The following is a 24,810-nucleotide window of genomic DNA, read 5'->3' as shown; positions in this document are numbered from 1 at the left end:
GGTCTGGCAGTAGGAAATGATCTGTAATAAAAACAGTGGAACACGGTTGTGTCTATTCCATACACTGAGGTTATAAAATTGGCAATTGCCCAGTAGTTAGCACTTGGTAATATATTAGGATACCCGATCTTATTGTTTAGCAGCTCCAGACGACTTAAATATCCCCTCAACCCTAATGGTTTGATTCTCCAGATATGTTGCAAATAAACAAGGTTTTTATGACTTAACTGACATGTATTATAACTACCTAAATAGCTGGCATATGTGCATAATAGAACCCTATTATTTGCCGAATTGGTTTTGCAATTGATTGAGTGGAAATGGGAGCCTGTGAAGCAGTATCTGCTCCACGAGGGTGTGTAATCAATTAGTCTTCTCCTCTGAAACATGCCCACATGCCCGGCCTCTACCACCAGCAAACCCCCAATTTCGGAGTATATTTTCTATAAGGAAACGCGTGTTGCCGCGGTTCCGAGAGGAAGCAGCAGTAGCAGCTGTCAGCTCTTATTAACTCCTGCATAAAACATACCTTAAGTATGGTTTGTTATCAATTACTTGCAGAAATGAAACAACTGGGAAAATGCAGCGAGGCTCCCTATAAATTAAAGTGATTGGTTGATTGATTAGAGCACCTGCTGTAAATCATAACAGTTACAATTATGAGGGAGCTCTTTAAGTTCATTTGTAAACACAATTCATGGCACGGGGGAATTGCTCTCATTTTCAGTTTAGCCAATTTGTTGTTGTTGTTGTTGTTTGTTTATTTCTGAGTGTGTCTGGTTGCTATTATAGGAATTTGTTTGTTGTAATCCCCTTGGTTACTCTTAAAATAACCTCACTAGTTTCTCAGAGAAAAGAAATATTTCGGTTTATCGTGGACAGAATAACATGTTTTTTGTTTAGTTTTGCTTTATTGTTCTGTTTTGGTTTATTTCCCCCATAACTGCCTTTAAATATGTGTTACAGTAACTAGATCAGCTTTATTTAGGGGCGGGAGAGTTCCTGCTCCTTCACGGATAGCACAATATGATCAAGGTGGCGAATGCCATGGTTAGACCAGATTTTTTTTTTCCCGCTGTTCATTTTTCTGAAGGAAAAGACTCATTTTATTTCATAAACCAGACTTAATAAAAACACAAAGCAATAACAGAGCTGTCTTCTGGTTCCTGTATCCTCCAGCCTTGATACTTATTTAAGACAGCAATTCCCTTCGTGTAGTGAATTTATTCCTGGCTCAGCTTAGCAGTAATGGAAACATTAGCAAAAAAAAGTAAATTTTCCTTTTTTTTTCCCCTCCAGAAAGGCGCTGTCCATTGTACAAAAGGCATCGGGGGGCTCTGGGTGAGACACAGGCTCAAACCCGAAAGTTGCCAGGTGCTTGCCAATATGTATTTTATTTCCCAATGATCAAACCCTGCATAGAGGCTGTACTGCACCACCCTTCTCTCCATCCATCATTCATGGAGCAGTTTCCTAGAGGTTGGGGGAGCAGCACCCTTTAGGTTGCTGGAGGTAGCCAGAGATTCAAAATTCCCTTTCATTTTGCTGTTCTGTGCATGTCAGAGAGACTGTGGCTACCCTGTACTCCTTCGTGGCATGATGGTTTCTCTCTCCCCTCTTCCCCTTCTCTTTCTCCAGTTCCAGTTCCTCCAAAATCTGTTACTTCTTTGATGATGAATAAAGATGGCTTCCTGGGTGGAATTTCAGTCAATACCGGAGAGGTGTTTTGCTCTGTACCTGGCCGCTTGTCTTTGCTTAGTTCAACTTCGAAGTATAAAGTAACTGTGGGAGAAGTTCAAAGACGCCTTTCTCCTCCAGAGTGTCTGAATGCATCCCTCCTAGGAGGAGTACTTAGAAGGTAAGAGGCTGGGCCGAGCGCATGAACATGCCCATGTGTGGGCATCAATGCATGCACCAGAAATACTTGGTCAATGGTAAAGGTGATGGCAAATATGCCTTGATCTTACTGTCATAGCATGTGTGCGTAACGTTCAGGGTAAGGTGAAAACATGCTGTATTCAGACATCGAGATGAATGTGTGGAGACTAGAGAAAGATTTGGCCTTGTACATTTTCTATCAAAGCATCCCTAAATGAAGGAATGGAGACAAGTTTTTTCCCTCTGGTACACGCACACACTTTCTATCTTTTCCTTCTCCTCGCACTTCTCTCTTAGCAAATGGACAAAATAAAATGCCCTATGGGCAAGTTGCAGTTAGATGCTCGATGTGTTTCAGGACCTGATGTATTTCTAGGGATTTGCTAGATTAATCCATGAGGCTTCCTCTATATGGCCATAATGATAAGGCAATTAACACGTTGTCACACAGGACCTTATTGAAATTGGCAGGGGATTAATAGGCAACCTGTAAGGCAGGTAAGTACCTGACTAAAGAAAAGCCATCAGCAGATAGCTTTGAAAGTCAGAAACTTAATGCTTCATCTAGAGAACGTTGCCAGAGGAATTACTCACAGTTGGTCTAGAGGCTTTGCTGTTTAACATCTGAGCAAATCGCCCACCAAAGTCCTGGTGGGTTTTGCTGAAGACCTCAAAATAGTTGGCATTACTGATGAGGAAAAAGAAGAGCAAGGGATGACCTGGAGGCCTGGTTGTCACTCTCTCATATCAAGTGAGAGGCTGTGCATTAGGTAAACAAGGATTTAAGCTCCGAAGTCATCAGCTGGAAAGCCTAACAGGAGTAAGGCCTGTGTCTTCTTGACAGTGACTGACGGACTGTGAATTGTCAGTATGACTTGTCCATAAGAAAGGTGAGCTAGGGCTTTATCTCTGGTCAGAACAGGGAAGAAGTCATCCTATGGTGTGGAAAACCAGTTCACTCAAGCCAGTGCAAAGCTGAGAGGGGGTAAGACTTCATTTTCTACATGTGAGGTATACACCAGACTGGATGATAAAGCATAACTCTGAGACAGAAACAAAATCAATTAATTTGGCCCTGAATAAACTTCAGATCGTGTTTAAAAGCTGCTAATCTTAGAGGAGGAAATATCTTGCCAAATCCTGTAGCAGCAGTTGGGCAACGTTGCCTCTACAGTGTTTTAAAATGTAGTTGTTGTTTGGGGGTTGTTTTTCTGGGGGGTGTTTTTTTGTTTTTTTTTTTTTTTTTTTTTTTTTTTCTCCGTGCAAAAAATTCTGTGATGATGTCAGGGGCTCCAGCTCCGTGTCTGGAGAGGAGGGGGAAAGTCTTGCTACATGCAGTCAGTCACCCAAAAATACACGTGAGAATTAGGATCTCCCAAAATAGATGCTGTTCCACGTGAATGTCTGTAATCAATGTTCAGCTGTGATCCTTGCCAGTGAGAGCAGCAGAGATTTTTACTTACAGATGCTAACCTGCCTGCTCATTCTCTACGACTCCAAATGGAGCAGGGAGAACATCTGAGAGAAGCACTGTAGAAAATATAATTATCAAGGTAAAGAAACATTATTATTGAACTTCAGTGGATATTTGGAGATGGCCTAAGCCATAATCATTGGCGGCTGCTGACTTCTGTTCCTATCTTGAATGTAAATTTTAGACAAGCTTTTGGTTCAGAGCAGAGGAAATACAGAAAGCTGCTCTCTTGCAGTTGTGCCATCTAGCACTATTTGCTTTGATATAAAATAGAGGGAAGCCAGTCTGGCTTCTCTGTTGTTTCTGGTTTCCTTTCGCTAAGCGTGACTGCTAATTCTTAAACAAATTTTAAGTAGGAACTAAGAGGTTTTCGGGATAGACGCTGGTCTGAGGTGCTAAAACTCTCCCTGATTTCGCAGGCGGCAAGATTTCATCCCTGGGGGTTTACATATGTATAGGCGTTCAAAAAATAGCTCTGTATTTCCCACCTATAGCTCACTCATCCTTTTATTGTCCTTATCAGTAACCTCCGACAGATATTCAAATCTTCCTTCAGGCAATCAATTCCCCCTGTATAACGCACCCTGCCTTCAGGTGAGCTCTTCCTCTCAGCATCGCCTTTCCGCGCAAGAACACACTCACACCCGCACGAAATGGCTTAATAAATATTTTCCTCCTTTTCTCTTTATCCACAGGCACACACATTCTTCCTTCGAGCCTTTCAGATTCCTTCCTCCCCCACCCCAGTTCTTCCCATTCTGGCTCTTTCCTGGAATAACTGAGGATTTAATTCTCCTCCTCTACCTTTCTGCTTATCTCCTCGCTCCATCTTAATACGAGTTAGTGTCATACAGTAGGAACCCATTTGCTCTCTAGATCAGAACCCTGACCGTTAATTATTGCCACCTGGCGTTATTTGATTTCCCTGGATGAACAGGGAGAAAAGTGGGTTCATCCCCACTCCCACCCCTGGGAGAAATTAAGCAAATCTCAACAAACCCGAGCAGAAATCAACGTACCCAAAGTCCTTAACGTCCAGCGAAAACCCTCCCAGGATCCACTGACTGCACAGACTAAAACGTTTCTTCCAGGAACGCTGCGGGGTTAATCACGATGTTAATTTCTTTGCAATTCTAGAGCCAAATCGAAAAACGGGGGGAGATCTTTGCGAGAAAGGCTAGAAAAAATCGGTTTGAATTTACCAGCCGGCAGGCGTAAGGCCGCAAATGTCACTTTACTCACCTCCCTGGTGGAAGGTAAGCCGAGGGTCGCAGCTCCCTTCACACCCCTGCCTGCTCTGAACTCCTGTCTGACACTGTACGAACAAAAAAAATATAAAATAAAAAAACCAAAACAACTTTCGGGATCAGGTGGGAAAACCTTGCAGAGGTGAAATTCAGGGCGGGTTAGGATGAACACCGGCACGGTTGAAGATCCCATCCCCAAAAATGAAGTCACCGGCTGGAGGGTCATTGATCCCTCTTGGTGGCAAGAATGAGGTTGTGTGTGTGTGTATGTATATGTGCGTGTATGTGTGTGTGTATGGGGGTGATTCTGCAGGGCAGTCCCATCGCTATTAATTTCCAGCCTGTGCTCTCCGCCTCCACGCCTGCTCCATCCTCCCGAGCTTATTTATGGCCACTGCAGGACGCTCAGTGAGGAAAAATTATAGAGAATTTATATTTTTTTAAAGAAATCAGATCAATTGAAGAGGCACAGGGCGCGGTTTCCCTTAAGGTGGCTAGACCTGAACAAAGACAAGCCGTTCCTAAGGCAGGAGAGAGGGAAGGGAAGCCTGAAGGTGCACCCGGTTTCAAGTCAAACTAATGTCGTTGTGGTGCTTGGCGTGTTTCTTTGATTTATCGTTACCGTATTGAAAAGTGAGATTTAGAGCCACTAGGATACGTGCGTGCTTATGCTAAGGGAAGTTGGACCGTCTCCAAAAAACATAACGGGAATAGTATGGATGCGATTATGAATTATATGTATCTGCATTACACATACACACCGAGAGGCGTATAAATAATCCACTTATCTCTTCTGCATATAAGCGTGCATAAACATTTGCGCTAGATATTAACTTTTCAACTCTTTTGATGGAGTTATGTGAGCGATAAGACCTCACCGCGTGCGGGGCTGAAGGCAGGCTCGCAAAAAACGCGGGGGCTGGTAGAAACGAGCTCCTCCTGGTACCCGCCTATGGATTAAGCCGAGCGTGCAAAGCACAGCGGAGGGTGCGGGTGTAGGGTCGCGCTATAGGAGGCGTGAAGCACTGCGGGTGTGACAGCTGCGCTTTAGGAGGGGAGGGTGGGGGGGGTGTCGGTGTGGCTGCCCCCCCACTGCGTGTGGGAAAACCGGTGCACGCTGCTCACAGCAAAACCAGCCTCTCCCCGAAGCTGGTTTGAGGTTCAAAAAGCTCGTGAGGTTGTGCGGTGGTGCTAAAACGTGTGGCAGGTGCGCAGCAAGGTGTGCATGACCCTCCTCCCCTCCCCCGATTTCCTTACAAACCAACAGGCTGCCTTGAGAGAGCTCCCTCCTTTTGGAAAAAGCTGCGCCTGCAAGAGATTTATCTTCTTTTCTGCCACCAGCCAGGCTTTAGCGTTGCTGCTCTTGTGTCGCTCCGGCCGGGGTTACCCGGGGGGTGCCCGGGGCGACCCTTCCCGGCGCGGGGTGACGGCGGCGGGGACTCCCCGGGCTCCGCCGGCCGCCCTGGCTTTCATCGGGCGGTTCGGGGATCAGCGAGAAGCCTTGGAAAGCAAAAAGATGACGTTGGAAAGCAACTCCTGATCGTTAAAAATAATGTGGTCCTGGAGTTATTAGACATATCTGTTTTGCGTGTTGGAAATCTTCCCCCCTGGTCCCTCAGGCGGTGCTTTAAAGGGTTTAATGCCTTATTCTAGAGGGGCTGAGCTATAATCTGGTGGAATCCCCCTAGAGTCGGAGGTTTTTTTTTTCCTCCTCCTCTTTTCCTCCTTTCTGCAGCTACTGTCTTCTTGTGGCATAAAGTACATCAGTAGGAGTTGGATGACACGAACCTCTGGAGGCAAGAAACCTGAAACCAGGCAGGCAGGAAAAGTGACGATTAGAATTAGAATAATAATTTTTTTTTTTTTTTTTCCCGCAGAAGAGATTGCCATTAGTTGCTATCCATCCACCGAGCAGAGAGGGGTTCCTGTTGCATGATGGTCAGTTAAGAAAGCAAATTAGTAATTCCCATCGGACGAAATGTGGTTACCTCCATCATCGTACAGATGTGGCGATAATCGCGATAACGATGCCAGTGCTCTGGGCGTGTCTCTAAACAAGCGTGTATATAATGTCCCACAAAGAATTAACATTAATATCGACATTAATAGTAACAGTACGTCCACATCTGTAACATTTTGGACGGCGTCCTGGTGTATTGAAACAGGAATGGTTTCTTTGCTCTAAGGGAAGTTTGGATCCTCCTGTTTTTGGGGATTTAAGTTTCCCTTCGCGGTTTTTTTGGCCCAGTTCATTTGAAAGTGTGTGTGTGTGTATGTGATGTGTGTATGTACATGGGTGTGTACTTTTCCCACAGTTCTGTCAGTCAGTCCCATGGGCAGGTACCACCACAACTGTCTTGCAGCAAAGACAAACCTCATCAGCTGAAAATCTGTCCCATAAAGTTACTTCTACGCCCAAAACAGGGCTTGCGGAGGGAAAAAAACACGTATCTGGAGCCCGTCCCGAAGGTGCAGGGAATGTTATAAGGTTTCTAAACACGGCCCGAGGGAGTCGGTCTGTCCCGGAGGGAGCGGTGGGCGGCAGCCCACGGTGCCCGGCGGGTGGGAGCCAGCCCAGCCCGGGGCCGGCGGTGCCCGGAGGTGTTAATGCCCCTTCTCATCCCCTCCAGGTGAGGCCGTTCATTTAGCTCGGGATTTTGGGTACATCTGCGAAACGGAGTTCCCAGCCAAAGCTGTTTCTGAGTACCTGAACAGACAGCACACGGACCCCAGCGACCTCCACTCCAGGAAAAACATGCTGCTTGCTACAAAGTGAGTGCGAAGTTGGCTCCCCCCGACCCCCGCTTTCTGTCCTCCCCCGAGAAAATCCTCCTCCTCCTTAAACCCTTCCTCTGACCGCCTTTTGAAAGCAGAGTTTCCAGTCCCCAAATGATACCGGCCCCGCGGGGAGGAAGGATGCTCTTATCGCCCCAGGGGCAGGGCAGGCCCTATAGCCTCTGCGTCCCTCCGCAGTGGGGCTGCTGTCCCTACAGAGGATGTAGGCGACTGTCCCCCAGCTACCGTGCATCATTTCCAAGCCACCCCCAGTCCATAAATCTTTATGGAAAGGGGACCAAAAAGAAAATTCGTCTATATTTTGCTTCCACAGCTTGTCTGTCTGTCCATCCTGCTGCTCACACACCCCTGTTTGTCTGATACCAAGTTGCAATGCCTTTTTCATACGGTTTAATATAATAATATTAGAACAGAAAAAAGAAGAAACAAAATAAAACACCCACCACCACGCACTGCTAATGATCCTCGGTTTGGTCCCCCCAGCTCCTCTCTCTCCCCCGGGACTTTCCTGGTGGATGGGCTGTATCAGACGATTTACACTTGGCTGTGCCTCCCAGGCTACTAACTGGGTGCTTCACGGTTTGCTCGGGTCCCCGGCGGTGGGTGCTGTGTGTCTCCACACGTCTCCATTTATCCAGTGAAGAAGGAATTAAAAAAAAAAAAAAACACAAAGAAAGAAAAAGAAAAAAATATACCAGCCCAAACAGCTCTCATTTATTTCATGCTCTGGGATGTGGCTTGCCTCCGATGACAGTGTAATTTAAAGAAATATATGGAGGGTTGAAAAATCATTTGCTCAAATTTGTCCAGATGTTTTTTAGACGTGATTGGAATTTGATTGCCCTTTTCTGCAGGGTCAGAAGATATTAATGTCCCAGAACTTTAATTGCTCACAGACTCTGCTTTGCTCTTTGAAGATGTAAAATGTTGGACTCATTACTGTTTGTTCTCCAAATTCAAAGTTTCCTCTCTTGCACTTTCTTAATGGATAATACACATAGAAGTAGACCTTTATCTTTCCCCACCCTCCGAAACCTTTACGCCACTGGGAATTTCAGAGGATGAGAGCTGAATGCCTTTTTTTAAGGGTTTCTTTTTTCCTTCTTTTTTTTTTTTTTTTTTTTTTTTTTTTTTTTAAGTTCTGGCCCTTTTTTCTCCAGTCCCTGGATAGGCGTGTGTCTCAAAGAAATTATTCCTTTGGGAACCCCATTGGCTCCCAGGGTTTCTACGTTGCCCGGGCACCTGTTGACTTGAAGGCCTTTTGGACTACAGCAATGCAAAAGAAAGTGGGGTGGGGGGAATTCATTATAAAAATCAAACCTGAATTTTCAAAGGCGTGGGCAAAGAAACAAGAGCCAGATGCCAACTCTGATGTGTTAATTCGGATGCCACCCCCCAAAAATAAAAGAGGGAATGTTAGCTTTGCTCCTCATGCAATGACTAAGCCAGCATGGAGTCGCAAAGTCCTGATCTTTCTTGAGCAGGTGGCCCAGCCTGAGCAGTCTCAGAGGAGGCTCTGTTTTGGCCCTTCCCTCCACCATGTCCCTGGGCCACCCGGTAGCGCTCGGTGCATGGTTGCGCTTTCCTCCAGGAACAGCACTGGCAGGAGGGCCAGGCCTCCAGGAAGACGAGGCAGACCCATGGCACATCTCCCTTTCAGCCTGGTTATCTTTCTATCTCCAAACCTGGTGTTATCCTGCAATTGCAGAAACCTCCCTTCCCGAAGAACGTCATCCTGAGCAGGGAGCTGCTGGCTTGCCATGGCCTGTTCCCAAGTGCTGTTGGGGGAAAGGAAAGGGGCAGAAAGGTCCCATCTGAGTCTTGGGACCAGCTTTGGCCTGAATCTGTTCCTTCCTTCAACCTTGCTTGTCTCGGAGATGTGTGCGATGAGCCTAACCTCAGCTTTTCTCTCTCTCTCTTCCTCTCTTTGCCTTTCTCTCTTCCATGCAGGCAACTTTGTAAAGAATTTACAGATCTCTTGGCCCAGGACAGGACGCCCATTGGAAACAGCCGGCCCACCCCTATTTTGGAACCGGGCATTCAGAGCTGCTTGACTCACTTCAGCCTCATCACCCACGGCTTTGGGGCCCCCGCTATCTGCGCTGCCCTCACGGCCCTTCAAAACTACCTGACTGAAGCTCTCAAGGGCATGGACAAGATGTTCTTGAACAACAACACTGCTAACAGGCACACATCTGGCGAAGGACCAGGTAGTAAAACTGGAGACAAGGAAGAGAAACACAGAAAATGAGAGAGAGAGAGAGAGGAAAAAAAAAAAAGAAAGGAAAAGAAAAAAGTTAAATAAATAAAAGGAGAAAAAAGAGAGATAATCTTTTAAAACAAATCCGTCTTAATTTTAGCTTTAAAAATACTGGATTGGGCTTTGGAAGAATTCTATTAGGTAGGACAAAATAATAATAATAATAAAATAATAATAATAATAAAAGAAAGACAATAATTTAAGATCAGAGGAGCACAATGGCGCAAGACCAGTGGTTCAGAGTCTCTTGCCAGGAACATGTGAAGACAACCGCCAGGATTTTTTTTCCCACTTCTGTTCTTTCACATTTTTTAAATAATGATCGGGGGGGGAGGGGAATATAATAATAATTAATAATAATAATAAAAGAAAGAAATGAATAACTTATTGGAAGAAATCGGAGAAACATTTTTGGTGTCAGTGCTTTGATTTCTTGAGCTGCACGGTCTGTCTTGCTGTTCTTTTTATTTTCTTCTTTTTTTTTTTTTTGTTGAACGACGTCCTGTCTCCACCCTAGCTAAAACGATCTTCCAGAGCATTCCTTTCTGAGCAACCCCATCGCCTCATCCCGCCCCCCAACTCTTCCCACCTCATCTCACCACCCTAGTTCTGTCTAGACTAGGAAGGGAGGGGTGGCGAGCGCGCAGACCTCTCACGAAGTCATCACCACCAGCCAGTTCAAGCTGCGTTCATGGCAGTGTCTTAACATGAGATGCCATTAGATGGGAAGTTCCAAGCTGTCGTAGCTCAGTCGAATTAGCAAACTCTATTTTTTAAGAACATTTTTTTCTGTTTTTCCTGGTCTAGACAGACTCTCTGTTTAGATTACCAGCGTTTACAGGTGTGTATGGGTGCGTGCGTGCGTACGTGTGTGCATATGCGTATGCACACACGTAACTTGATAGGGGTGCGTGTGTAACCGATGTATGTTTGTGTATATATATGTATATATACGAATATATACATGTATATATTTAATATGTGTGTATGACCACACATATTCATGCATGCAAACATACCTTTGTAATTTAGTACTTGCCTCTGATGGTAAAATGCCTTGTCTATAATGGGTTGCAAAATTTGAAAGTAAGGTCTGGTAAAGTGTCCGCACTATCTGATTTCTTAATTTTCTGAGATCTCCTCTTTTTCTCTAGGGAGTTTTATATTCCTAACTATGCCAATGTTTCAGTCCTTAGTTTCCTTGAGTAGTGTGTGTGTGAGATATCTTCCCCCATTTTTAAAGAACTGTTAACAGCAACAAAAATGAGTGATATGAGTATGTAATTCTTTCTCAGGAGTATGCACTATTTTATTTTCTTCTGTTTCCTAAAGCTTTGCCCGCTTGGCTTATGAGCTTCTTCAAAGAGGACTAGAGATCCCTACACAATATATCAGGTACAGAGAAAAAAAATCCACAATTCTGATATTCTGATACTTTTCTTTTTTTTTTTTCCTTTTTTTTTTTTTGCTTTTTCAAATCAAAGCCAGTTGTTTCCGAATTCTGTAGGTGCACTTCTTTAAAGAAGCTCAAAGGGAATAATTTGAATGAGATAAAAATACAAGTTGAAATCGAGGTGTAATATTGCAAAGAAAATAAGAGCTGTGTTGAATGTCACCACGCTTGCTTGGCACTAGGGTCTTGTACCCAGGGAGGAAAGGGTTGCCATGTGAGCTGGCTCCTCGTGATGGGAGTGGGGAGGGCTTGCCAGGGAATATCCTGATTTCTGAGCTCAGTCTGAGGAAATCTGTTTCTTTTAGAAAGCTTTAAAAAAAAAATGTCTTGTGACTCTTGCTTTAGAACAAGTCGGTGTGGTAGGGGGGAAAAAACTTCTTAACTCCAATGTTTTTCTTGGTGTTTCGGTGTGTGACAGGATGTCTTATGCATATGATTTGGGGGGGGGGCAAAGTGGAAGTCTGATTTCTTTCCTTTCCTTTTTTATTTTTAACATACATTTCTTTGTTTTCTATGGTAAAAACAATGCTGAAGTGTAAGGATATGAATTTCTGTTTGGATTCTGCCGTATTGGGTAATTGCATGTGTTTCTCAGTGGGGTAGGGTTCGTGCACTAACACATCTTTTTGCTTATGTCAGAACAGTTACTGGGTGTGGGTAAAACTCCTGGAGTGGCTGGCAAAAGTCCAGTGGGGTCAGTCCTGTTCCGTGTGCCCCCCCCCCCCCCCCCCCCGTTCCATGTTAAAGCTGCAGCACTCAATCCCACCCACCCAAGCAGGCACATCTGAACTCAGAAAAAAGAGGGAGAGACAAAAGAGAAACATTAGCCTTGTTTTAGTTTCTAGATACCTTTCAAAGTAGATGGTGGGGGAGAAATAATGCAGCAATATTTGCCCCATCCCCCAACAAATTTATCTTAAAACACAGAAAAGCAAATAAGCCTCTTGATCATCACCCTTAGTGTCCTTGGCTCTCTGAGAAATGGCTACAGCTGAGGGCCTGCTCTGTTTTTCAAACCTTCATGCAGCAAACGAAGGTCTTGGCTCTTGTTCCCTACCTGAGCTGGGTACGTGTGCGGCAATAGAAACCCAGGAATCATCCAGGCCCAGGGAGTGCTGGCTCCTCTGGAGCTGCTCCTCATTCGTGTTCCTTTGGTCCTTCTGGGGCAGAGCGCCGTGGGGACCCTCACGTGAGAAAAGGGGGAAACCGAGGCAGACAGCCTTCTCCATGGGCTGCTGGGATGAGCTGGAGGTCGTCTTTGACCCTGGCAGTGGGTTTGGTAATCGGCACACCCTTGCGGTTGTCACCAGAGGTGTGGATCTCTGGGTGACGTAGACCTCATGGATCCCCCACCAGCCTGTTGGGGACCCCTAGATTGAAGAGCAACCCCCAGGCAGCCCCTGGTCCTCCACAGCCCACCCCTTCCCAACCACCCCCAGTTTCAGCAGGCCCCTGGGGAAGGACAGTCCAAGCTCCAGTGCAGGGCATGCCCCAGCAGTGACATACAGGGAAAGGAAGGGGTGCGTGTGTGTGTATCTGGGGAGGAATGAATGGCGCCACCTGAAAGCACAGCTCCTGATGAGACTATTCTGTTTATTGAAGCCGAGCACAAAGTGTTGGACGTTGCTCTGCCTGCCCTCTGCGAAAAGCCTTTGTGAGGAGCCCACGGGCCCAGCCCTCCAGCAATCACCCAGTGGGGCTCCTGGGTGTGGGGAGACCCCAAGTCAGCTCTCAGTCTTCCACCTCCCCAGCTGCGCGTGCAGGGACAGGGGGACCTGCTCCCTCCCACCCCAGAGCTTCCAGCTGAAGGCTTTGGGGGGATGTTGGGGATGGTCCTTCCTTCTCTTTGGGGAGATGTTGGGGATGCTCCTTTTAACTCCAGAAGACACTGTCCCACCACCACTGTGAGTTAATGAGGAGAGGGAACCGCTTGCAACTTCTTGGGGAAAGACCTGCACACGCATGTGCACGTGCGCACGCAGGTGTGAGGGCCTGATCCTGCTGCCGCTGCTGCAATCTCCCCTAGGCACAGGTTTGGTCACCTGGATCAGGACCTAAACCTTGAGAAGGTTGAGGGAAGGGTTTCAGTTGACTACTGGCAACTTTGGATCTGCCTCTCATGCCTTCTACCTGGAAGAGACAGACTGCAAATGCCAGGCTATGCTTCGCTCAGGCAAATAAAGCCAAATTAAAATTCCCATTGATTTCAGTGGGATGCCCCCCTTTGCTCCCCAAAGGATGGAGACAAAATCCACGAGGTTTCTGATTTAAATGCAAACAGGAATAAAACATGGCACAGGAGTGTGTCCTTATCTTCTTCCCCCTAGCCTAGTGCTGGTCCCAGAGGGAAATATCCATTGCTCAGTGGCTCCTATCAGTGCTGAGGGCTGAGGTCCCCCAAAAACTAAACTCAGCTTCCCGCTGGAAGGCATTTTCCTGCTTCCCTGTACTTTCCCGGCCCGACTACTTGTGTTGGCGGGGTACCTCAGACGTTTATCTGATAATTGAGTTATTAAAAGATTTGGTTTCCTCGGGATCATAAATCAATAAACAGGAGGATTAACACGGCAGCTTTGCTTTTTAACTCAAGGGAAAAGTTTGAGGAGAGACCGTGAAAAGTTTGTTTTCAAACCAAACAGGTGGGTTGCTGTAAATTTTATTTCATTCTTAGTCTCGTTTTTTTTTTTTTTAAATAACAATTCTCTATTTTCCATTGGAAAGAGCTTTGTTTTCCTACGCTCCCTGACTTTTTTTTCTCTCCCCTGGTTGTTATTCACACAAGGTGTGAAGGAAACAAGAAGCCAATTTTATGGGAATCCTTTTACAACCCGATGATTTCTTTAAAATCGGGTCGTGTCTTGTCCCACCTAATAGAAATTCTCTGTGAGAAGCTGTTTCAAGTCCCTTTGCATCCCAGATCAACCTCCCCCAAAGTCCCCAGATTTGCATTTGGGGCTGGGAGGGAGGGGGCGGAGGATGGTTTTAAGACCTTTAGCTGTGCCCAAAGGGCTTATTCCCTTCCCCTGCTCATCTCTTTCTGACCGGTTTATCACAGAGACCTGTTCGGCTCTGTTTTAATACGTTTCTCGGAGAATTTGGTGCTCGTTTCAGCTGCCGCAAGCATTGCCAGATCGATCCGGCCAACCGCCCCCTCCCCTCCGGCTTCCCTGTGTGAGAGAGACCGTAGGCTTTTTACAAATAGTATATTTTCTTATACAAAGGGAAAAAGTGAAAGAAAATATCCCCAAACACACTGGCAAAACGCCTGAACATTTCGAGAGAGACGAAGCATTGTGTGCCAGCGAGAAATAAAGAAAAAAAAAAAACAAAACAAAACAACCCCAAACAAACGCAAAGCTCTGAAAAAGCGAATGAGAAACTGGAAAGAAAAAAAAAATTCTCCTTTTATGCCCCAAAAGATCCCTTTCACCTCCTCTTCTTGAAAAATCTGACCATGCAGTGAGAAATATCAGTTTATCGACTCTTCCTGAGAAGAAATGCGGAGAGGCATTCAGTATTGAGTTTGTATATATTTATTTATGCTTAATTTAACGGGAATGTGTAAATATGGCGAGCAAGTAGTTTTTGGGTTATTTATCTGTGAATCTATACCTCTGTGAATGGGTGGGGGAATTTAAAAACAAAAAGTTAAAAAGGAAAAAAAAAAAAACCACAAAAAAGAATAAAAAACAAAACCAACAAAAAAAAATCCCGCTTGACTAGATAGTATCCTATCGGAATCTTTTCTGTTCTTTATAGACAAGCTGTTATGGTAATGGGTAGAAATTGGTTTCTTGTCCAGTGATGACCTGATTTACATAAATAATAAGAATAAGAATAAAAAAAAAAGAGATTGTTGTGTTTTGTTGTATTTTCCTCTTCAGTTTTTTTGAATGTTGGTGCTGCTTCAATTCTGCAGACGGATTTACTTATAACGCCAAGAAGTCTTTATTTTCCCAATCTAGGCTTTGGGGAAATTCAGGACATGTCTCTAATTAAAAAAAAAAAAAGACAATAAATATTGCTTCTCAGAAATGTTGGTATTTTATTTCTGTTTGACTCAAAAGTGTCCATATTTTTACCACTCTTACCTCTTCGTTCTAAGCAGACCTATAATAAACCTCATGTCATGTTAACGTGAGCTTTCGTTTCATTTTGCTTCTACCAGCTGAATTAGGAGTAAACCTGCTTTTTCTTTCCAAAGTATTAGCCACGAAAAGAAAATGTTATGTACGCCTTCAATATCAGGAAACATTCCCCCACCCCGGTGTGTTACTGTTCCTGTACATTCCACTTATGTATACGTGGGTGTGAGTGTGCGTGTGTGTGTATATATATACACTCTTATATACAGATCGGGAGTGGAGTTGGTATTCACGACGCGGGATTATTTTCTACCTTTAGGTCTATAGTTGCGGCACCAGTAATTAGCAAAAGGAAATATTCAAACCAAAACAACTTCTCCCTCCCCTCCGTTCCCACCTCGGCTTTATTTAGGTTCGTAATCGACACTCCTCAAGAAGAGCTGAGGGGAGATCCTGATCCCCGGGGGTGACTCGGAGCCACTCCGGAGTCACTCGGGGTTTACCCTGCGGTTGGGTGGAGGAGGAGGGGGGCAGATTAGGCCCTCAGGATTTTTTCTTTCCCCCGAGTTATTCTAGAAAGCACGATTTTATTTTTGCCTGTAAATCAGAGGCTGGAAAGGACTGACAATTTAACCCTCCGCACAGTCATCCTGAAAACAAACACACACGTGTGCTCAAGCAGGGAGCCCTGGGGGTGGAAACGGGTGTAAAGTATCGCTTTTACTGCGGTGAACTATTTTACTTAAATACCCGCTCTGAAGGCTTGTCTGGGTTGGGTTTTATCTGTTGGTTTTTAGAAAGAGCGGTAATTTAAGAGGGCAGAGATGCAGGAGCTGTAACAGGCGGTGGATCGGTTTTTGCAACTTTATATTTCTCTCGGAAAGGGGTGGGGGAATAAAAATAAACCCATCCCCACCTCCATCTCCCAAACTACCTCCCTTCTCCCTCTCCTTCCAGCTTGGACTACAGGAGCCGACTCAGCTGATCGCCCAAGGTGTTCAAAATAAATCACCATCATCATCATCATCATCATCATCATCATAATAAAAAAACCAACAACCAACATCGCAAACGACGACCCCAAAGTCTGTTTTATGGGGAAGCTTTCGAGGCTCGGCTGCCTCGGCTCCAGCCAGGCTTGGCCTCAGCCGCGACCTACTTTCTCTCCGTGGTGTGATGGCAAAAACGCCGGGAGCAATTTTGGGGGGCCCGGGATGGGGGGGGGGGGGAGCAGCAGCGCCCGGGGTCCGAGCAAGGGGGAAAACAAAACGAGGTGGGGGGAGAGCAGCGGAGCTGCGAGCGAGGAGACAAGGGAATTCTCTCCCCGACCCCTCGCCCGTCTCCTCCTTTTTTACCGGGGCTTTGCAGGGCGAGGGGTGGGGACCCCCCAACCATCCCCTCCCTGAGCCCTTCGGCCCCGCTGCGGGCAGGTGTGGGGTGGGGGATGCCGGCGGGCTGGGAGCGCTGGGAACACCAGCGCCACTGGAGCTGATTTCCAAAAGCCAGACTACATGCCATGCTTTTTTAGTTTGTTTTGTTTTCTTTTGTTTTAATCGCACCGACGATATTATTTTTAGTAGAGCATATGTTTTGCATGAAACCTTCCAAAACAGCTCTCGCAATTCCCAGCGGAATCTGTTTGGGGGGACGTGGGGGGAATCAGGAAGTTTCTCTGTTGCCCAAGAACTGAGCAACAGTTATGTAAAAAGGGGATTTAAAAAAAAAATGCACCAGGGAAACTCTTTTATAACTCAGCGCTTGTGGAACCCGAGAGCTCCCTTTAAAATGGGACCCGACGCGACGAGGAAGGGCTCGCCCCGAGTTTCCCAGGTTCCCGGCGACAGTCTCAAGGTTGCAAATTCTAATCACATATGTGCATGTATTTATAATAAAGTGCGGTTGGCCGCTCCGGGAGGCTGACGGTGTGCCCTGCCTCCCCCGGGCCGGGCTCTCCCCCCGCTCCCCCCGGCTTCCAGCCGGCCGTGCTCGGTGTGGGCTCCGCGCTGGCGGGCTGGAAACGCAGTGTCAGGAAAGCAGAAATATTCCTGCTGATCTCCTTTGCTCTGCTGCGTTTTCCCAAAGGTCTTCAACAAGCCAAGATCAGATTCTCTCATTCTCTTTCTCTCCCCTCCCTCCCTCCCTCCCTCCCTCCCTCCCTCCCTCCCTTCCTTCCTTCCTTCCTTCCTCCCTCCCTCCCTTCCCTTCCCTTCCCTTCCCTTCCTTCCCTTCCTTCCTCCCTTCCTTCCCTTCCTTCCTTCCTTCCTTCCTTCCTTCCTTCCTTCCTTCCTTCCTTCCTTCCTTCCTTCCTTCCTTCCTTCCTTCCTTCCTTCCTTCCTTCCTTCCTTCCTTCCTTCCTTCCTTCCTTCCTTCCTTCCTTCCTTCCTTCCTTCCTTCCTTCCTTCCTTCCTTCCTTCCTTCCTTCCTTCCTTCCTTCCTTCCTTCCTTCCTTCCTTCCTCCCTCCCTCCCTTCCTTCCCTCCTCCCTCCCTTCCTTCCCTTCCTTCCTTTCCTTCCTTCCTTCCTTCCCTTCCTTCCCTCGTTCTCCCTCTCTTTCTGTCTCCCCTTTTCTCTCTCTCTCTCTTTCTTATCTCCTAGCTTCTCCCCCCCAGCTAAGGTTAAAAATAAATGAATAACAGCAGTAACCCAGCTCATCAAAACTTCCCCTCCCCACCGGTCTGATGTTATAATCTGCTTTCCCAGTCATGACCAGCGGGGACCTTCTCGCCGTCTCTCCTGCCTTGCCCCAGTCTCTTTCTTAAACTCTAGGTAGTTCTAGTTTCCATTACAAAACTTCACCTTGATTTATATAGCCATAAACATCATTTTTGTCTTTCATCCCTTTGGGGTGAACTCCTTTCTTTTCTTTTTTTTTTCTCTCTTCTTACTTTTTTATTTTTGTCTTTGCCCTCCCCACCTGCATGGTATGGCCCACATTTATACGAGACCTCATAAATAACATCTGGTGTCCCTATGATGGAACTAGTCGAACGTCTTAAATAATCCCCAGCACCAATATATTCACTGAATTCCTTTGTTTTCTCTGTCTCTCTCGTAAACAGGCATCCACACACATTTTTTCCCCGAAGCTGGACGTGTGTCTGTGTACGCGCACAGCTGTACCAGGACATTGCGTTACATGTCGTGTCACAACCGCGCGTAGCTCCGCGCCGTCGTGCGCAGTCGCTCCCCTCGCACACCGCTGCTGGCTTTTATGAGTTAAAAGAAAAAAAACAACCCCAAAACCCCAACACTTCTCGGTTTTGCCTTCGGAAATAAGCCCTCGCAAGAGATTCCAGCCGATGCGAGGGGCCGGTCCTCCCCGGCGCTCCCCCGTCCCCACCCCCACCTCGGGCAGGGCTTTGCTTGCCGCACGGCCCCCGGACCCCGGGGTCCCACAGCCGGGCCCGATCCGGCGCCCCGGGCCAGGGGAGGGAGGGCTGCCCTCATTTCCCTTCCAGCAAGTCGCTCCTCTGCCTCTGAACGCTTTCGGGGAGGGGGCGGGGGGTGGTGGTGGTGGTGAATGGAAAGGAAACCTCTGTGGATTTACGAGTTAAGAGTGTCTCTATACTCTGTCCTTAAAATGAAGACGAAAAACCCCAGAATCTCAAGCAATTACGAAATGACCGCAATTAGTTCGGAGCTTCCTCCAAACAACACTAAAATGAAAGGAGTGTGTGTGTTTGCGTGTGCATTTCTCCCCCCATCCCCAGTTTTCAGACACAATAATCCTTTTACCCCCTCCCCTCGGATCTGCCCCGGCCGGGGCAAATGGAAAAATTTCCTACAATCAGAAAAAAAGAAAAAAAAAAAAAAGAAAAAAAAAAGAGCTGGGTTTAGCACTTGGCAAGGTGTTTCTAAAGCAAAGGCAAACACCCTCCTGAGCGCTACCCGGTGCAGTGTGACCCCCCGGTTCCCGGCGTGGGGAGGTGCTGTGCCGGTGGTTATTAGTGCTATTAAATAAAGAGTGGCGTGAGCGGAATAGCCGTCAGCTCCCGGCAACACGCGAGGACGATGCTTTCCTCCTGTCGAAAGGAACATTTCCTTTAAAGCAGAAACGTTTCGTTCTCGCCGGGTGATAAATTAGCGCGTGTTGAGATTTACAAGGAGCATTGGGTACAATTGCAATTACATCCATAGTTTTTACTCGCTTAAAACGCCGGGATGGATGAAATGCGGGTGGACATTTCTCTCCCTTGTAAAAATCCATTAAAATACCAGGGGGGGATCTTTTGCCTCATGGAACCAGCGCTAACACCAGTTTATCTCGCTCTTGGTGCACAGAGCATCACCTGACAGTCTTTGCTCCTGCAAAACTCTCGGTGACTAAACCGAAAGCTGTCGTTGCCTGCAAAGCCAGCTCTGCAGCCCTTCCTAAAAGCTGTGAGTTAAGCCCCGGTCTCCCCTAGACTCCGATGCGGCTTTATTTCAGCGCAAAGCGGATCCTAGTTTGGCTGGGGAAAAAAAAAGGGAGCCTGTTTCCAGCTCTGTTTCGAAAACCACAGTACAATAACTAGTAACAATGGGAAGGGGTGGCGGTGGAAGAACTGCAAAGGGGGCTAGGAAGCGTTTTTGGATAAATGCTTTCCACGGAACTAGGCTGGACTTAAAAAAAATCTATTTAAAATTGGAATAACACGAACAGGAAGGAACGAGGTGAAATATTTTCAAACGAAAAGTTCTGAATTTTTATATTAACGTTTGGCGGCCAACGTGGGAGACGGTTTTGTTTGACGAGTAAAATCAACACCGGCTTTAACCTGCCCCAGACAGCCGCCTGGTCGTCCTTACACTCACAAAACACTCTGCAGATGAGTGAAGAAGGCTGAGAAAGTGAAGGAGACTTGTCGTTAAAGCCCTGCAGCCTTGCTTTCCTGGGCCCTTGCCACTGCAGCCGGAGCCGGAGGCTTTCCCTGCGCCCGGCAGCTGCCGCGGCAGGACGGGGGCGATGGCCGAGGCGTAGCAGGGACCTCCTTCTCCCTTACGCTTCAAAGGTTTCTTTAAACTTTAACTTAGGAGTGACACGAGACGAGCGAAAGTAACTCAGCCCCAACCTGTAAAGTCGCATTTTGGAAACAGCGGGTTATTTTCTTCCCCCCCCCCCCCTTTTTTTTTTTCCCAACCCCCTCCTTGCTCTGCCTTGGCTCGGGAAACCGGGGCTTGTGTAGAAAGTTTGGAAAGGATAATCATAAAGAGAAAGGGGGAGGGAGAGTTGGTTACAGAGAGTTTCTTTTCTGGATGAAAGGTGATAATCATAGCGGTTTTCTCGCCGATGCGGGGCAATTCCTCCACCCCAAAACACGCCCTGGGCTGGGGAGCTGTGCAGCTCTGGAGGATGGGTGTGAAAAGCCAAGAAGGGCTTTTCCCCCTCCTCTGGCTGTAGAAATCGTGCGCGTGTGTTTGTGTACATCTATGTACTTGTGTTACTGACCTGCGGGAAATATTTTACAGCTACTTATCTCTCCCGGTGCAGAAAATGAAGGCTACACGGTTGTTTTCTCCTCGCTGCATCGCTTTCTCCACCTCTCCCTGTTTATATGCGGGTGCCCCATCCCGTGCAGGCAGCCTTTCAGAGTCTCTTTTATTTGCTAAAAAACACCTGACACACGACTCCGGGAGGCTCTTTCTGCAGTCTGGGCTACAACCCCTGCCAGGAGGGATGGCCCCCGCTCGGAAACACGCTCGGACAAGGCTAATGCAAGGCAAGAATCGACAGCCGATGCGGCGCGGGGGGCCGGGGAGAAAAGTTGGGTTATCCCCAGTGATAGCCAGAGTCGGGGTAATCTGCTAAAGTTGGGAGAGAGGAAGACCCGGGAGGGAGCTCATCCTTCCCCCAGCCTCATCCCCAGCTCCTGCAGCTCTGCAACCCTCTCCCCCTCCCAGTGGGGTCCGCACGGCCCCCAGCCGGCCCCTTCTCCCCTCCGTGCGGGGTGATAAGGAGATTGCCCTGCCCGCTTTGCTTCCCCGGCCTCCCCCCTTCCCCTCGCCCCCTTCCCAACATCCTGTCAAGCAATAGGCTGTAAAATAGTTATCCAGCCCAGCACACAGGCAAGTGCCGGTTGAGAGTAATTTCTGCCCCGAGCGTTTGGCCGGGGGCAAAGCAAGCGTGCTCTCTAACTGATCAACCTGGATATTTCATTATTCATTAATTTACTGTTTAACCAAATCCCACTCATTATCAGAGGCAACGCTTGGCAGAGCCCAGCGAACAGTAGCAGTTGGTGTCAGGCGTGGAGAATTGGCCCATTTGATCCTGGGCTGTTTTATTATTCAACACCACTGACTGAGAAAAAGGCCCATGAATAATAAAGAGCCAAAGCGTGTTTGAACTGAGAAGCATGACACAGCCTTACAAAACAGCAGTTAGGAAATTAAAGGCGAGGTGGCCCAGGCTTTGCATTTTTTATTCTCACTGTGGGCACAGGCATTGGGATCCCACATTTTTGTTGCTCCTGTGTTTATTGTTGTCATTATTACTATTTTCCCACACGCCTTTTCAAAGGGGTGAACCCCAAATCTTAACTGGGATCTTTTTATTGTAAAGTTTCTCTCTGCTCTGGCCTGATTATCATTTTGATTTTAATAATGACACAGATCATGCTGCTTGCTTTTTCTCCTTTCCTTTACTCCATAGGAAATGAGCCTACTACACATACCCGACGTGTATCATTTGGGGTGTAAATCCACAAAAACACTCACAAGAGAAGGTTGATTGAGCACCGGGATGCCAGTTGTGCCACAGGAACTCTGCTGAAATCCTAAAGGACCCTCAGGGCTGGGACTAGTCCATCAGGATCAAGTCTCCAGAAAACTACTACTCTGAAGATATTTTTCATATTTTGACATCACCTTCATCTCTAGGCACTGACTGATCACCAGCTGAACAGAACACACCTCCTAGACAGTGACACTATTCAAAAAATGTTTCATGTTAGTAGCAAATGATATAATAGTAATCTTTATTGTTGTCATCATGCTTTTCGCTCTTCTGAACCCAGCTCTTTGCTTTTTGGCCCTAATCCATCCCTTATATATGGCAAAACCTCACAGGTGTTGTCTCGGTTACATCAGGATCATGTTGCATTTTCCAAAATGCTTCCATTGTTGTAGGACACATAAGGCTGTCCTATGGCGTGGTGACATTTAGCATGTCTTTAAAAAAATGTTTTATGCTCTAAGGTGGCTAAAACACGGGGTCCTGAAAAAGAATGAGGAGCAAGCAGTCGACAGCATCTTTGAAACACGTTGACCAAAAGGTCTCTGACTTGTAGAAGCCATCCAAGAGCGATGGAGCAAAGTAACTTATCTGCAGCCACAATAATCACACGAGTGAACCTGGAGTATTCACAGCAGCCTAACCCAAATCTCACCCTCTTTGAACAGGAGAGTTTTGCAAGAGTCTTGGTCCAAATATTCTTTCTGTGTTGCCCTTTTGATCCTTGTTGATTACGGCAACTGCCGCTGTGAAACACCCTCCAATTACCTTATGTTGCATTATAATTTATGTTAGAAATAACATCTTCAGTGTCACCAGTGGCAAGAATCTGGCTTCAAACTTTCTGTGGGCAAACGGCAGGATGCATTTCACCCTTTTTACTTTTCTAACCCCCTTCTGCCGACCTTGTCAAGAATTATGGTAGGAGCAGTCCAGGTATTTCAGCCCGCCCTGCGTGCAGCACTGGGCACAACACACAGGGGTAGGCATTTGTATCTGTCCAGACTCAGACACTGCTTAAAACTCTTGGATGATGAAAAGAGATCGTTCCTCCTGTTTGTGTCCCTTCCTATCTTCTTCCTCATCTTCCCTCCTGCCTCCCCGAGATGCACAGCAGTGGGATTTCTGACGGGTGGTAGCCGTGCAGAGAATGATAATTATAAGACCAAGTGCAGGTTATCTGCACATATTAGGTCTGGTCAGGATCAACAAAGACCTCCTAAATGATTTAGAGTTACTTGATTCGGATCAATTGTTCATTTAATAAAAAAGTGGCCAACTCTACCCCGCACCACATGTCTTTTTTTATTTGTGGCCTGGCTCCCTGCAAAGGCATCTTTGAAGAGGCCATGTGTATCCTATTGTGGCGGCAGGCACTTATCCATAGGCTCAGCCTCATCCTGCAGGGTGACTTTTCAGGTTTGGGTGTTTTTGTTTTTGTTTCCTTCCCCTTTCCCCCCACCCCCTGCTGTTAACTTCTAGAAGAAGTTAACATTTCATTGGGATTTTATGTCTCAATTAAAAAATACCCAAGTCCAGGTGCCTGTCAGGTATACGTGATTGGAGATTTGGCTTCTTAGTCAGAGCTTTGCCTTATTTTTCTAAATGAAAACTTGCTTTAGAAATCACTTCAGATTATCAGAAGTCTTAAGTCTGGTTTAGACTGACTGTGGGTCTTAAATACTGGAAAAAATAATCAGGTATCTGTGTATGTGGGTGCGCATGGGTTGGTACAGATGATCCTTGCCCTGGTTATGGCTCTAAAGTGTCTATACACAATCTTTTTTCTATCCTCTGTTCTTTCTGAGCCTTCATTAATATTCATGACTGTGGTTAGTGTCGCTGGAATTGAATGTATCCGGTGAAAACGGTCCCAGAGCAGCTCAGATTTCTTGTTAGCGTTTGTGTGGGCTTCACACACCTCTGAAGTAGGCCTTATCATCAGGGAGACCCTGACCACTGAAACAACCTGTTTCCTGACTTCAGGAGAAGGTTTTCACCTGCACATCACCATTACCAAGCTGCAGAAGGCAGCCATGCGGTCACGCAGAAGGGACTCTACGTGGAGGTTGGGTCAGACAATCGCAGACTGCTTGGACAGAGTCACTGCAGTGGTGGGCGGTTGCCCATGTGTTATGGAACATCAGTAATTTGCTTTCTTAACACTTCCATAGATGCAACATGGGATTGAGTAGGTGACTTTAATATTCCTCCGTAAGGAACTCTGTCACTTGCTCCAGCTGAAAGGTAGATACAGCCCTAATCTCTTTAGGATAGGAACTGTCTTTTGTTTCAAGTGCCCAGCATTTTGTGAAATGGCACCTTGATTTTCATTCCCACTAGGTACTAAAATAAAAACAACCACAGCGTAAATTCTTCAGGAGGTATAAAATAAGGATTCAAGATGATTTTCTGTGAAGGTGACATTCTACAGGAGCAGCAGGTCTTTCTGTTCCTTGATAAGAAGTGGGTGCTCTTTGTGTTGCTGAAAGAAAAACTAAAAAACACTCTGCTGTCAGGAGGAAAGAAGAAATCTGGTGTTTCCATGCGTGCATGAATGTGACGAGCAGACGTGCGTCCCAGTGAAGGCTGTTGAGCATAAGTGGATGCGAATGCCGGTGAAGGACTGTATCGTAGGTGCAGAATTGCAGGTTTAATCACATGTGATTATAACTGAGTGCGGGGGGAGGTGGGCAGCGCTGGTGGTGTAACTGAATGGGGAGTGTGAGGGTGTGATTGTAATTAAGTGTGGGTGTAGCACTCTGAACATAACTCAATGTGAGTGCCAGGAGTTGGGTATATAACCAAATGTGAAAGTGTCTGAGTGAGTACATGTTAGCGGAGGGAAGAGGGCATGATTGAAGCTGAAGGTGAGTGTGGCTGTGTGTGTGTGCGATGGAGCTGGT

General features: G+C 46.7%; 1 protein-coding gene across 1 annotated transcript in view; it reads left to right on the top strand.

The window, feature by feature from the left end:
- TFAP2B (transcription factor AP-2 beta) overlaps positions 1-15,421 on the top strand; it is a 28,765-nt gene extending 13,344 nt beyond the window's left edge. Inside the window, 4 exon segments of the mRNA XM_075086590.1 lie at positions 1,639-1,858; positions 4,490-4,608; positions 7,230-7,371; positions 9,346-15,421. Coding sequence (XP_074942691.1) covers positions 1,639-1,858; positions 4,490-4,608; positions 7,230-7,371; positions 9,346-9,646 — 782 coding nt within the window. The 3' untranslated portion in view covers positions 9,647-15,421.
- The last annotated feature ends 9,389 nt before the right edge of the window (positions 15,422-24,810 follow it).

The sequence above is a fragment of the Phalacrocorax aristotelis genome, chromosome 3 (genome assembly GCF_949628215.1).
Source record: "Phalacrocorax aristotelis chromosome 3, bGulAri2.1, whole genome shotgun sequence".
Lineage (NCBI taxonomy): Eukaryota > Metazoa > Chordata > Aves > Suliformes > Phalacrocoracidae > Phalacrocorax > Phalacrocorax aristotelis.
This window is presented reverse-complemented; position numbering and strand designations above follow the sequence as displayed.